At 43.7% G+C, this 14965-nt stretch overlaps 2 protein-coding genes across 7 annotated transcripts in view; one reads left to right on the top strand and one right to left on the bottom strand.

The window, feature by feature from the left end:
- The window catches only part of ARMC2 (armadillo repeat containing 2), a 157971-nt gene extending 152601 nt beyond the window's left edge, over positions 1–5370 (top strand). Inside the window, exon 18 of the mRNA XM_065590190.1 lies at positions 1138–5370. Coding sequence (XP_065446262.1) covers positions 1138–1394 — 257 coding nt within the window. The 3' untranslated portion in view covers positions 1395–5370. The remainder of the gene's footprint in view (positions 1–1137) is intronic.
- The window catches only part of SESN1 (sestrin 1), a 117200-nt gene that overhangs the window by 30372 nt on the left and 71863 nt on the right, over positions 1–14965 (bottom strand). The window contains exon 1 of one of the 6 annotated variants that reach the window (XM_042857676.2): positions 5420–5499. The exons of the other annotated variants lie outside the window; for them this stretch is intronic. Within the exon in view, the coding sequence (XP_042713610.1) occupies positions 5420–5497 (78 nt within the window). The 5' untranslated portion in view covers positions 5498–5499. Of the gene's footprint in view, positions 1–5419; positions 5500–14965 lie in introns of those variants that run through there. 6 annotated transcript variants of the gene reach the window in all.

Consider the following 14965-nt stretch of genomic DNA (forward strand, 5'->3'; position numbering starts at 1 on the left):
TGGCCAACAACCGCTACTCTCCGACCGCCCAGCTCAGAAGCCAGTGCAGAAGTAAGGGTGACAGTACAGCACCCCCACCCTCCCCAATAACCTTGTGACCCCCACCCCACCCCCGCAACTCTTTTGGGTCAGGCCCCCCCAATCTGAGAAATGCTGGTCTCCCCCATGAAATCTGGATAGTTACGGTAAAAGCACAGAAGACCATATTTCACATGGGAGATCAGATTTCACGGTCCATGACACATTTTTCATGGCCGTGAATTTCGTAGGGCCCTACTTGTGTGCCTTGTTATATGGTAGAAGAGGGATAAGTGACAGAAATTAACAAATGAGCCTACGCAGCTATGTAGTGGGGACCTGGTGGAAAAGTTTGTTAATGTACACTGGGATGTTCTGGGAATCCTGCATAGTGATCTCTAGGAAACTTTCCTGGGGGTATTCTGCAATCCTCTGCCGCAGGTTCCTTGGCAGAGCTGCCTTGTTTCTTCCCCCACTGTAGGAAACTTTGCCATGCCACCCGGCATTTATTTCTGCAGGGACCAGAGCAGCACACAGGCGAGCAACATATGGACCTGGTCTGAAGCTGCACGCATGTAGGAGGTGCACCCTTGTATCTTGGGTTACCCCCAGGAGTAAGATACAGGCAAGTCTCATCTTACACTGGGGTTACGTTCTGCTGTCAGCGTGTAAAGCGAAAATCGCGTATAGTGAAAATTACATTGAGTGTAATGGCAGGCGGAATCGCCCGCACTACAGGTACAGTATTTAAATTATTCTTTTTCTCTTTTTTGTTTTTGCCGACCGCACAAAGCTGAATTCACACATGTTAAATGCGTGTAAGATGAGACTCGCCTGTATTGGCTTTGATTACCTTAGCTTTTGGAAAAGGGTGCCCATATTCAGAATACTGTCCCTAGGCATGTGTAGTGCCCCTCTTTGCAAACCACCCAGACCCTTTGTCCCCTCTTGTCCCATTCCCCCTTCCCTTCCCTCACCCCCGCCAAACTCACCATATTTCAGACTCTCACCAAGCTGTGTGCTAGCAAAGGGACAGTGAGAAAGAGGTGTGATTTTGTGATTCACAACTGTGAGCGAATTCACAATACTGTCTGTTCATTGTTTCTTTGGCTTCTGCAGATGTGCCCTTGAAGATCCACTCCCCCACACCAGCGGAGCGCCTCTGTCAGGTAAGATGGAGAACCAGAAGGAGTAAAGAGGATATGTTTCACGAAGAGTTGCAGTCAACAGATACAGCACATAGTGAAACCAGAGCAAGGAGGGAAACAATGAAAGTCTCAGGCTGGATAGCCTGGAAAGGAGGGGCAAGAGCGGATGAGAAAGCTGCTGGAGGACCAGACAGAGATGCTCAGGTGCCTCACCAAGCTGCAGTCTGAGCACATCCATGCATGACTCTCCCTGCAGCCAATACAGAACTTGGTTCCATGCCCTCCCCAAACTCCCCCCACCACATTCCTCGCATGTTCCCAGTCCCTTGCAGTACCCTGTGCACTCTGTCCTAGGGATTGGTTTCACAATGAAAGCTGGAGTTACACACAGCTGAGAGAGCCATAATTGAGACTGTTCCTCATTACCATGTCCCATTTGACAAAAATGTTTGTGTTTTGTCCTGTTATTGAACTTTAGTCTTTGAAATAAAATGAGTCTTTATTTGTGTTATACACGTTAGTTGGTGCTAACATTCAAACACAGTGATTATAGGCAGGAATATTTGCTCAGTACAATTAACGCTCAGGAAGTAAGCACTACAAGGGTTATTCAAGGTAGCAAGAAAACATTGCATGGCCGAATGCATCACAGAGATGCATTACTGGGAATAATTGTCAAAATGCTCCTTTAAAGCCTCCCTAATTTGAATAGCCTCCCTGCTGTGCCCCTCTAATTGCCCTGGTATCTGGCTGCTCAAAATCAGCAGCCAGATCTATCCCAATGCTCTACCTTGGGGAAACTTTTCCCTCTTCGCTTTGCAAATGTTATCCAGGGCACAGCAGGCTGCTACGACCATTGGAATATTTTCCTCATTGAGGTCTAACCTGCCAAAAAGGCAGCACCAGCAACCTTTTAACTGGCCAAAGGCACATTTAATGGTCATTCGACACCTGCTGAGCCTGTTGTTGAAGTGCTCCTTGCTGCTGTCTAGGTTCCTGGTGTAAGGCTTCATGAGCCACAGGAGCAAAGAGTAGGGATCTCCCAGGATCACTATGGGCATTTATGCATCCCCCATTAGAATCTTCTGGTCTGGAAAAAAAGTTCCAGCATGCAGCTCTCTATACAGTCCAGTGTGCACCATGCATCTTCCCTGACCACCCCTAATTGATTTCAGTGAAGTGGCCCCAGTGATCCACCAGTGCCTGCAAGACTATGGAGAAGTAGCCCTTTTAGTTGATGTTCTCTGATGCAAGATGGTCTGGGGCCAAAATTGGGTTATGCATTCCATCTATTGCCTCACCACAGTTAGCTTTGAGGCAATGGAATTCCCTATCAAGTATTTCCTGCACATTACCGAGAGTCACAGTCCTTCATAGCACGAGGCGCTTAATGGCCCTGCACCCTTGCACCATGGCAGCGCCCACGGTGGATTTTCCAACCCCAAACTGTTTCATGACTGACCAGTAGCAGTCTGGAGTCGCCAGCTTCCACACAGCAATCAAAATTAGCTTTTTCCACAGTGAGGGCAGCTCTGTCTGGTGTCCTTGCATCGCAGTGTTGGGGCAAGCTTCGCATACAGGTCCAGAAAGGTGGATTTACACATCCAAAAGTTCTGCAGCCACCGTTAGTCATCCCACACGTGCATCATGATGCAATCTCACCACTCAGTGTTTGTTTCCTGAGCCCAGTATCAACAGTCCACTGTGTGCAGCTGGTCCATGAATGCCAGCAGCAACCATGAATTATTTCTTTCAGATGAACACAGATGGGTAAGCACCACTGGTTCATTTTCTGATTCACAGGTCATGAAATACTGCAGGACCAGCCGCATTGTGTTCATAACACTCATCCCCAGACTGGTCAGCAGTTCAGGATCCATGCTTTCCGGCAGAGATGACAGGCGTACAGTTAACAAGAGCTGTTGAAAGACAGCGCAAAATGAAGTCAGAAACCCATGGAATGATGGGATGGAAAGAATTGCCTCATTGGACAGTGAGCACTGTGATCTGTTCCCAGAGCTCCCAGTGGCAGTGTGGCAAGTTGCACAGTGGGATACAATACATCACTCTCTCTGTCAGTGCAAGAGCACTGACTGTGGACGTGCTCCGCTGACATAAGGAGTCTTGTATGGATGTGCACAACCAATGTAATTAAAGCGGCATATGATCATCCACATAACTTAAGTTGCCTTAACTCTGTAGTGTAGACATTGCCTAACGACCTTGCTGCTTGCAGAGCTGAGTGTTAAGTCATGTGACTTACATGCGACTTGCTGTGCCAACGTGATTGCAGAATTAAGTGGTAACTGAGTACTCTGACTTGCTCTACCACATTAAATATAGAATCGAATGTTCTTAATTAAGTTTTCTCTCTTTGCTTTCTCTCATGTGGTTAGCTAAAGGTAAACAAATGTTTTAGCAGTTGCTCTAATTTATTGTTGCCAGTTTAATGTAACAAATACTGAGGGTTATTAAGCATTGGAACAAATTACCAACAGAAGTGGTGGATTCTCCTTTTCTTAGATATGTTCAAATAAAGACTGGATGCCTTTCTGGAAGATACAATACAGAAGTAACTGGGTCAAATTACACAGAAGTTCAGATGACATGATCTAATGATCCAGTCTGGCCTTAAAACTTGTGAATCTATGCATTTTCATACTTAAAACATGTATGGATTTTCTGTTAAATGTAACCTTAACTCTGAATGTCCTGGGTTTGTAGTGCTTAGTTTTGGTGATGAAAACTGACTTGTCGACAAAACTGTGTAATGTTGACAAGACCTTAGGCTCAAGGCGTTCCAGAGGACAGGGAATAAGAATTCTCTCTGCTTCTGCTGCAGTTTTCAGAAGGCTACTTTATCACTGTATATCCCGCTGGTCACAGATTCTGGAAGGAAGAACAATAGGTTCCACAATGCAGTTGGATCTGCTGGGTAAGCACAGGGCACTGCAGCCCAAGGCCTGGTCTAAGAGCAGGACAACTACAGAATTCTGCCTTGGGACAGGTAAAGGCACAAAGCCAACACCTGAGGGGGTGCACTCAGAGACCAGAAAAGAGACAGAGTTGGCGCTAGTCCTGTAACTTTGATGACTACCACGGAAACCTTGTGTGTGTCCATGGCCATGAAGTGGTCATCTTTTATAGTGCCACTGGAGCTGTCCCTGTGTCGTCTGAACCCTGATTTAGAGGAATCCAGGATGTTGGCTGATGTTCCAAAATGCAACTTGGTGGTTACTATTTTCTCAATTATTTTGCCCATAATCATAACAATTAGATAAACTCAATATCAAAATAATTGTAACTGTAAGGAAAGAAGAGTATTATTCCACTATTAAGATAATTTGGAACAAAAAAGATTGACAGATGCTAAAACTATAAGAGCTCAGTTTTAAAATTAATTTTAACCCTAGTAGATTAACTTGTCAATTTTCAGAACATTCATTTTGTACTCAAAGAGTAATTGCTATAAGTTTGGAGAGGATACACTATATTTTTCCACACATGACCAAGAGACTGAATACCTGTTTTAAATGCAAAAAGGGACTCTACCTTAACTACACAGAGTTGCAACTGGTGCCTCTATAATAGTTTCTGACGATGATTTCCACTCATGCATTTCCTTAGGATCTTATTAGTCTGAAATAACCCAAGATGTCCAGGGAAGGCATTTACAACACAGCTGCCCCTGAACACTGTTTAAAATGTTTCCATCACAGAGTAGATGGATTTAAACCACAATGTAACCAACACTTGGTTTTACACTATAGATAGAACTTACACCTACTGTCCATTCTTAAAGCATAATTTGAATTTGAGATCTCAGTTTTATATTTACCCTTAAGCATTGTTTTCTTTATAGACAAATCTTCATCCTTAAAGGGCAAATGGACTAACTGCCTTGTCACACAACACCCCCTTTTTATTATTCCACCAAAGAAAGTCAAAGTCATTCTTCAGTGATTCCTGCCTTTACTCAAGATTTCAGTTTTTCACCAAGCATCATTTTACCGAGTTTATCCAAATTTAAAGACCTCCTCCACAATCAAGGAAAAGAATTACTAGACATTAAAAGTACTTTGAAGTTTAATTTATATAGAGTAAGGAGTTGAGATCTGGAGTTTATTTATGCTTTGGCAAGGACACAAAAAAGAATTTATGGTTTCTAAGACTAGTGCAAGTAGGTGGATTAAAGATGCATTTACGAGGGTTATTATGAAGAAAGAACTCCTTGCCAGATTTTTTTTTATTACCTTCCCCAGAGGTTGATGGAGAGAAACAGTGAGTTGCATGCCAAAAAACTTGCTTCTTGGCTGCTTGCTTGTGTCCATCACTAAAAAAAAAAAAAAAATGGAGATTGCAACACGATAGCTCTAGATTACTAGACTACTGTTGCAGAAAGCTACATTCACAGCTATATAGTTATATGAAAATTGCATGTCACTAGAACAGATATTTATTATTATGGTAGCACCCACAGCTAGATGGTAGCTATATGAAGTGAAAGAACGCAAGTCTTTCCTATGAAAAGTTTACAGTTAAAGCTTAGTCACATAAAACTGGCTTCCAACTTTAAAATAAAAACAAGAGGCATGACAACTGACAAAATACAGTCTTCTAAAAATCCAGCATCTTATGACACTTAAAGTAGTAGCCATCTTGGATTCAGAAGGAGAAGGGACAGAACAAAATTCATGTCTCTTATTTATTTATTTATTTATTTAAAAGTCTTATAAGCTCTGTATTCATTAGAATGGGCCTATCTGAACACAAAAATTACCTTTCCACACATGACAGATTAAGACAGATCTGAAACAAGAGGGGAAAAAAATAAAATTCTATGTGGATGGCTTCATGCCCCACCCCACATTCTATTTTGTCCTCTGGAGGCTCTTAATCTTAGGTAGGCTATTAAATTGCCTTGTAAGTTGTAACAGTCTCTTAACCAAAGTTTGTCCAAAATGGCATCTCATTACAATTCCCAGCAATCACTGACATGTCAATAATGTTTAATAAACCAATTCATAATCAACAAAATAATTTTCTCTGCTAGTAGCCACTGGTAGAGAAAGGGAAAAATACATGTAGACTTTTACAAATAACTAACACACACTTTCAAATGGGTTATTTTGACTATTTATATTACAGTAGCACCTAGAGACCTCGGGGATCAGGGATCCATTGCACCAGGCTATGTAAAAACCCAATAAAAAATGGGCTTCTGCACCAAAGAGCTTGCAAAATTGTGACTGTTCATATAAAATACACAGGTATCCAAGATCTCATAATAGTGCAAGGGGTCAAATTTGTTTAAGTACATTTCTAGCACATCCTTGAAAAAAATATCTCTGGTCCCAAAAATGGAAAGGCAGGAGGACAATTTTTTTTCATGTTGTAATTTTTATTTAGAGCTCTGCTAGATATTTTCTTCTTACCATCAAGTTAAGTTTATAAAGCTTCCCCCCATGTGCATCTTGTTTTTATTTAGGTTTCAGAGTAGCAGCCGTGTTAGTCTGTATCCGCAAAAAGAAGAACAGGAGTACTTGTGGCACCTTAGAGACTAACAAATTTATTAGAGCATAAGCTTTCATGGGCTAAAACCCACTTCATCAGATGCATGCAGTGGAAAATACAGTAGGAAGATATATATACTCAGAGAACATGAAAAAATGGGTGTTGCCATACCAACTCTAATGAGACTAATCCTTAATTGATTAGTCTCATTAGAGTTGGTATGGCAACACCCATTTTTTCATGTTCTCTGAGTATATATATCTTCCTACTGTATTTTCCACTGCATGCATCTGATGAAGTGGGTTTTAGCCCATGAAAGCTTATGCTCTAATAAATTTGTTAGTCTCTAAGGTGCCACAAGTACTCCTGTTCTTGTTTTTATTTAGTCTATTAATCCATTTTTCATTCTAAGTTTCCTTGCCATTATTTTTTGATAAAAACATTTTAACCCTTCTTTGTCTATTCTCTGTACCACCCTAGCTTTCGCTTTTAAATTTGTTCTTCGAATTTTTGAGCCGTCTGCTTACACCCACCCCAATTTGGAGAAACGTAGCCCAGAAGCCCTTCCTTCTGCCAAATACACGGTCCTCCTCGTCTTCAAGGCATTCAATGGTCTAGATCCAGGATACCTAAAAGATAGACCTTGGCTCTGAACGTCAGACAATTCATAGAATGTCAGGGTTGGAAGGAACCTCAGAGGTCATCTAGTCCAACCCCTTGCTCAAAGCAGGACCAATCCCCAGGCAGATTTTTGCCCCAAATCCCTAAATGACCCCCTCAAGGATTGAACTCACAACCCTGGGTTTAGCAGGCCAATGCTCAAACCACTGAGCTAGGGTTACCATACGTCCGGCTTTTCCCCGGACATGTCCGGCTTTTTGGTAATCAAACCCCCGTCCGGGGGGAATTGCCAAAAAGCCGAACATGTCCGGGAAAAATACCGCCAGTCGGGCACTTCCCCTCCCGCGCTCCGGCTGCTGTGCTCCCTACCTTGATTCTTCAGCTCTGTTTAAGAGCCGAGCTGCCCGAGCGCTACCAGCTTCGGGCAGACCCCTTGCTTACGGACACTGAGCCACCGGCCGGGCACTTCCCCTCCCGGGCTCCGGGGGCACAGGGTCCAGAGGCATGGGGGCTGCCCGAAGCTGGTAGCGCTCGGGCAGCTTGGCTCTTAAACAGAGCCGAAGAGTCAAGGTAGGGAGCACAGCAGCTGGAGCCCGGGAGGGGAGGTGTCCGGCCGGGGGCGCAGGGTCCGGAGACATGGGGGCTGCCCGAAGCCCGAGCGCTACCGGCTTCACGGTTTGCCGGGCAGCCTCCAGACCCTGCGCCCCCGGCTGGGTGCGTCCTCTCCCGGGCTCCAGCTGCGCTGGGGAAGCGCCGGCCGGGGGCGCAGGGTCTGGAGGCTGGCCGGCAAACCGTGAAACCGGTAGCGCTAGGGCAGCCCTTTTCGCGTGGCTGGGAGGGAGGAGGGGAAGTTAGGGGGGAGACTTTGGGGAATGGGCGGAGTTGGGGCGGGGAAGGGGCGGAGCCGGGGTGGGAAAGGGGCGGGGCCAGGGCCCCGTGGAGTGTCCTCTTTTTTTTTTAAATATGGTAACCCTAACTGAGCTATTTCCCACCCCCTCCTACTCTGTTCCTGAAGCACAATGATGCTACCCACAAGGGAAAAGCTAGTCTGTGCAAGAGCAAGCTTTCTCTGGGGCTGGTCCTAGACTGTTGAACAAACTCCCAGAGGATCTAAGAACCACCTCAAACATCACCACTTCTCATTCCAAGTGCAAGGCACACTTCTTTAGCTTTGTCCTCAATAATACAGATCCCACAGCCATTAAAAGAAAAACAAACCTTTAAAAAACCCTCCTGCTGAAGAGAAAAGAGAATCAATCACCTGTGATAAAAGCTAGTCTGGAAGGCAGTCATACTAAAGTGCATAAAAATTAATTAAATCAAGTGGAATGGAATCGTACTGAATGCGGACAGTGGCTTTACAGCCTCAGGTGCCCTCCAGTCAGCAGTTCCAGACTTTGTGAGCTGTTTTGTAGACTTTCTACTCTCTTACACTTGACAACTCCAAGGGCATAGTTCTATGCCTGAGAGCAGCAGAGTGTGAAACCCAAAAGATTTTCAGTTCCTTTAAGTTCAATTTCTATATTTTAACTGTAACCCGAGTTAAATGCCTTCTCCACCCTAACACCGCACTAGAGTGGGGGAGACTGGGAGTGTAGGAAAACTGTACAGAAAATTTAAGAAGTTCCAGTTACCTCCAAACTTGCACTCTTCTCTGGGTCTCCTAGTGTGTCTTTGTGTCTTATCTTAACTATGTGTGTCTCAGATTGAAAACATCTCAAGGCAGGATCTGTCTTCATACATTTCCTGTACAGTGCCAAGCACATTGCCAGGACTTAAGCAATAAACAAGTTTCTTTGTAGCCTTGTGATGCAGAGGGTGCAAAACTAGATTTCACTGTTCTATAACCTCTGCAGTTAACTTACATTATTCAGACTATTAAAGCACTCATCCCATGCTCTGGGTACTGTCCAAAACCTGAACTCAATAGGTCAAAAACACCACAACTGACCTCCCCATTACAACAACAAAGCCCTATTTCATTCACTTTTAAACTCTGCACACCAGCCCAAAGGCCTTTCCACCAAGTGAAGTCTGGCAGAACAGATGCATCTTGCACATTCTACTTAATCTGCTAGTTATCATTGGTTTTCTGTTCAATTCAACTTAGTGCTGAACTCATTAGCCTTCACCCTTTGAAGGGAGGGGCTAATGTTGCTTAGAAGTTTTGGCCTGTGGCTGAAATCTGCATTAACTGGTCTCAAAGAGGACCACTTCAATTTTCTAGAAACTTAAGATTTGATGAAACTGTAACTAACTATACAAGTCTCCGGAGAATTGGTCTGTCTCATATCTAATATCAAAACTAAGCCTTTTTGCAAGTTTTAGGGCTTTGACATTTGTATTCAGATTAGTATTAAAACTGAGATTACTGTCAATCAACAAGACACTGAAAAAACATTTACCAAGAAATATACATGGAAGATAGCCTACTTCTACATAGGGAGCATTTGAGCAAATGAAGACTTCTGAATTGTGTTTATATTTACTATTCTTTTAGTGCAATGTGTTTCAGTCTTTTACCATTAATTGAACAATTTATTCACTATTTCCCCAATTGTTTTTAAAACAACTTCTTTCACATTCCAGATAAAGTATTAACCATTTTAATTCTCTTGATTAACACTGATCAAGTCAATGTTCATTGCTTGCAAAGATAAAAATGTTGAAAAACTAAGCAAAAGGCTTAGTAAGCTATTCTGTGATAGAAAAAAGTTGTCAAGTAAAAATATTAAAAGTAAAAAGTTACTAATGCTAGTGCAACCAATGAGGAACTTTTAATTGTCAATTAAAAATGCATCTGTTAGACCAACTTAGGATACAATAGGAAAGCACAAAAGAGCAAGAGTGAATCAGGAGACTGAAACTGAAAAAAACAGCAGACGGTGCAGTTCAAACAGGTCACATTCAAATTTCTAACTTTGCCTAAGAACAAAGTAATGAGCCTAGCAACAGTTTCAGCCAATCAGAGACCAGACAAACAAGTACAAGGCTCAATTTCTCAAAATGTCAGTGAAGTCCAACCTCCTCAAGCATGTTTCCTAATTGTGTTCTGTCAAAACTGAATCTAGCAAGTTTTGAAACAGGCCAGACTTGACTGAAAATAAATTATAATGATATAGTAATTTCCTTACTGTACATAGTTATAATTAACAAAATACATCAGTGTTGACAAAGATTTATTGAACTGCTTCAAAACTATTAGTGTCTTTATGAAAAAGTTAACTTTGAAATACTTCTCCACTTATTGCCTCGAAACGAGAAAGATTATAGGCAAAATTCCAGAGAGGTACAGCACAGAATTCACAGACCAGGGTGATGGTGGGGTATAGTGGCTTTAAGTCTTCTTTGCACCCTCCCTATTCTGGGCTGTTCTGGGGGCTGCAGAGGCCCCCCGTCATAATTTACAGAGCTCTGGGGGACCTACGTTACAGCAGCCTGCCCGGGTTGCAAGGAATCTGTACAGGGCTGTGTTCAGGGGCTCTGGTCCTGACAAACTCCCTCTGGCCCCCACACCTGCTCTTCTATTCTTCCATGTCAGGTCTTGGAAGGGTGTACACAGGAGGCAGCCGACGGGCAGGTAGTCTTCTACAATGCCTGTGCAAGAAGACTACTCTGAGTGAAATGGTGAGAGCAGCACTCAATTATGGCCAAGACAGGAAAGGAACTAGAGTGGGGTGGGATGGGGTGAGGATTTCACACATGGAAAGAAGGATTTTTGTAGTACTCTAGTCATGGGCCACTTTCTCCTTTTAAATCTTATTTGTCTGTCCCCACTAACTATATAGCTCCTCTTTTCAATATCATTTGACTATTCCTGTTTTTGTTCTCTCCATCATTCAGTTCTGTCCAGCTCAGTATCTTCCAATTCAACTTCAGAACCAGTTGTCCCTATACATTCCTTCATGCCTACTTTCCAAGATCTTTCTAAGATAATACTTAGACACACACACACACACACACCAAAAACAAAAAAAACACCAAGGACTTTGCAAAATACCTAGTAGTTTGTCCCCATATTGAGTTTGGAACAATATTTTTTTCAATTCCAACAACAATACACACAGTACGTAAACTAAAAAGATTTTGGATTCTTGTAATGCAGTTAGTTGTAAGATCATATGAGGATTTCTGTGATTTATTTGTTTGGAATGTTAGTAGAACTACAGAAACTTGAGGTCTTTGCAGTCCAAGTGTCTGCAATTTGATCACACTTTAATAGTACAGGTATTATATGTTCACCCATTTAGTTTCTTGAGTACTTGTCTGTTATTGGAACCAAGTCAAAACACGATTAGAACAATCGCCAGCAGTTTCAGTTCAAAACCTTTAAAGTAGTTTCACATTTTTTTTTTTAAGTTAAGCATACTACTGAAAGTTAGCCCTAGAGCCACTGTTCCTTAAAGAACATTATTAAAACAGAGGGGTAGCCGTGTTAGTCTGAATCTGTAAAAAGCAACAGAGGGTCCTATGGCACCTTTAAGACTAACAGAAGTATTGGGAGCATAAGCTTTCGTGGGTAAGAAACCACACTTGCATCTGAAGAACTGAGGTTCTTACCCACGAAAGCTTATGCTCCCAAAACTTCTGTTAGTCTTAAAGGTGCCACAGGACCCTCTGTTGATTATTAAAACAGTTCAGCTTGACTTGCTGCTACAGGGAGAGGAGACCACTTACTATTGGTAGGTCATCCACGCTGTTGCATATTGTACAGCATCTTAAAGATACTATGTTCCAAACACATTGGGAAAGGACAGCACCGCATATACCCATTCTAATTCAAATGTGCTAATGTTACACACAAAATACAAATACAGTACATATATTGCAACAGACAAAATGATCTCTGGTTTCCACAACCAAAAAGCAAAGCAAAACAAAACTTCAATATTTTCACAGTTATCCAGTGTGGGCTGATTTGTAGCACCTCTCAAACCTCAGACAGAATAAAGAATTTGTGAAAAAACATTTTTACTAAGGATCAGATTTAATTTAAAAAAGGAACCAATACATCTTTTTAGGAGAGAAAGAGGGTTATAGAATTGGCTCTGATTTGAACTGGTGATAACCTAGAGGTGAAAGAAAGCTTATAATTGTATATTGAGTCCAGATTATGTATTCTATGATCTATGAGAAAAATGCTACTTTGTCCCTGCATTCTAAAAGTAATTTCAGTCTTATTCCCTCACTTGCACGAATACTTCATTTTCCAATAAAAATCAGCTCTCAGATGGACCTATTCTTAACTGTATTGATCTGTATTCATTCTTATGTTGAACTGTAATTAAGATATGATTGCACAGGTGTGTTTTATATTAAGAACTGCCTGGGTCTACAGGCTGTGTCGGGGGGAAGTGGGCATGTATAATACTATAGCCTAAACAATTGAAAATTATAATCCAAATCATATTTGGGTGGGACAGAACAGGAAGGAGAGTGCCCTGGTGTGCCAGTGGAGCAAACCTGATAAATCAGGGGTGGGCAAACTTTTTGGCCTGAGGGCCACATCTGGATGAGGAAATTCCATGCAAGGCCATGAATGTAGGGCTGGGGCAGGAGGTTAGTGTTGCGGGAGGGAGTGCGGTGTGCAGAAGGGGGCTCGGGTGCAGGAGGGGTGCGGGGTGCGGCAGGGGGCTGCAGTGCAGGAAGGATGCGGCAGGGGGCTCAAGGCAAGGAGTTAGGGTGCAGGAGGGGTGTGGAGTGCAGGAGGGGTCTCAGGGCAGGGGGTTGGGGTGCAGATGCGGGGTCCGGCCTGGTGCCACTTACCTGGAGCGGCTCTGGGGTGGCAGCGACGCACAGCGGGCTCCCTGCCTGCCCTGGCCCCACGCCGCTCCCGACATCACGTCCCTGCGGCCCGGGGGAAGGGAGAGGAAGCAGAGGACTCCATGCGCTGCCCTCGCCTGCAGGTACCTCCCCCGAATCTCCCGTTGGCCACTGTTCCCCGTTCTCAGCCAATGGGAGCTGCGGGGGGTGATGCCTGCAGGCAAGGGTAACACAGGGAGCCCTCTGCCCCCCCCCCACCCAAAGGGGCTGCAGGGACGTGGTGCCGGCCACTTCTGGGAGCGGTGCAGCGCCAGGGAGCCCGCTTTAGCCCCCAAGCATCACAGGGCTGGCAATCCCGTGGGCCAGATCCAAAGCCTTGATGGGCCGGATCCGGCCCCCGGGCCGTAGTTTGCCCACCCCTGTGATAAAGCCTTAGGAAGGAGGACTTTGCCCCCCTTCATGATGAATGGTAATGTGACTTAGAACTCCACAAATAAGAAGGAGGAGCTTTCTGAAACACAGCATCCTTGAGAGAAAGAGAATATAAAAGACAGAGCCATGATGGAGAGCTGGTGTCAAGAGAGTCTCAGAGGATGTCTACACTGCAATGTAAGCCCAGGGTTAGAACTTGAGTTAGCAAATTGTTAACCTCTCCGTGGTTTGTTATCCTAGGGCTTGAGCATCTACACACATTTGTAGGTTAGAAGTTGTTGAAGGCTTAGTAACAACCTGGGGCTCCAGCATCTACACTGCATTATGCAGCCTTGAGTCTAACCACCCATATTCCAGACTGTCTAGCGCCCTCCAAAGTTTAGCTGCTCTAGTCCTTTGTTCATGGTGCAGGGTGGGAAAACTTGACTATCCAGGGGACAAAGAAAGTCAATCTGTGGGATTGTGGGAAATTTGTGGCAGACTCCCAGAGCATAAATCCAGTGAGGCTGTCTCTACACTGCAAACCAACAGCGCTTGAACCCCAGGTTCCAGCTTGACTCAAACCCTCTGTGGAGTCCTGGATCAGCGCAATGTGTGTGTAGGCAGAAGGCGGGAGCTTGAGACTGAGTTTGAACTCTGGACTTACACTGCAATGTAGACATACCCAGAGAGCCAGTGCATGGAGCTAAAAACAGACCAGCAATCTACAAGGTAACTAAAGCAAAAGGACTATGTGACAGTGCAGAAGTTCAGACAGAATGTGTGTTTATGTTTTAAAATATTTTTTCTCTAAACCTTTGTTCCAGCTGCTAAATAAAAACACGTTTAGAAGTCTGCTAGTCAATATCACTGGTCAGAGGTTCCCAAAGGGAGACCCTAACAGGTGCTCAAAGATAGGCCTCCACAGTAAAAAACAGTTGGTATACACAGAGGTCCTGCTGTACAAGTGGAAGAATCACAGGGTTCCACCCAAGACAGGTAAAGGGAGGCCAGTGGGCTGCATTCAGGGCAAGTCTACACTACATAACATAAGTTACGTCGACGTACAGCCACTGCAGTAATTGAATCTGCTTTACTTGTCCATACTATGCTCCTTGTGTTGGTGGTTCGCATCCTCACTAGGAGCACTTGCACTGATTTAACTGCCACTGGGGACTGAGGTGCAGCTATCCCCATATAACCATAACATATGGTTGTACCCCTCAGCTTTGTTACACATGTCTATTTAGTAAAAACAACAACAAAAAGAGAATGCAAAGCTGCCAAAATCAGGGGCACTAAAGTATGTAGCGGAGTCCTCTAAATGGTTTTTTAATTCTTTGGAATAACATATCAGAGTGGCAGAGCACCAAATGTGATTTCAATTTGGTGATTGGATTTAATGTGAAAATGCTCATTGTAATAAGAGAAAAAAGTGTTGGGTGACAAAGATGCTTAACTTAAACTAGAGCAACCAGTTTCATGGTAGA

Source organism: Chrysemys picta, chromosome 3, assembly GCF_011386835.1.
Source record: "Chrysemys picta bellii isolate R12L10 chromosome 3, ASM1138683v2, whole genome shotgun sequence".
Taxonomy (NCBI): Eukaryota; Metazoa; Chordata; order Testudines; family Emydidae; genus Chrysemys; species Chrysemys picta.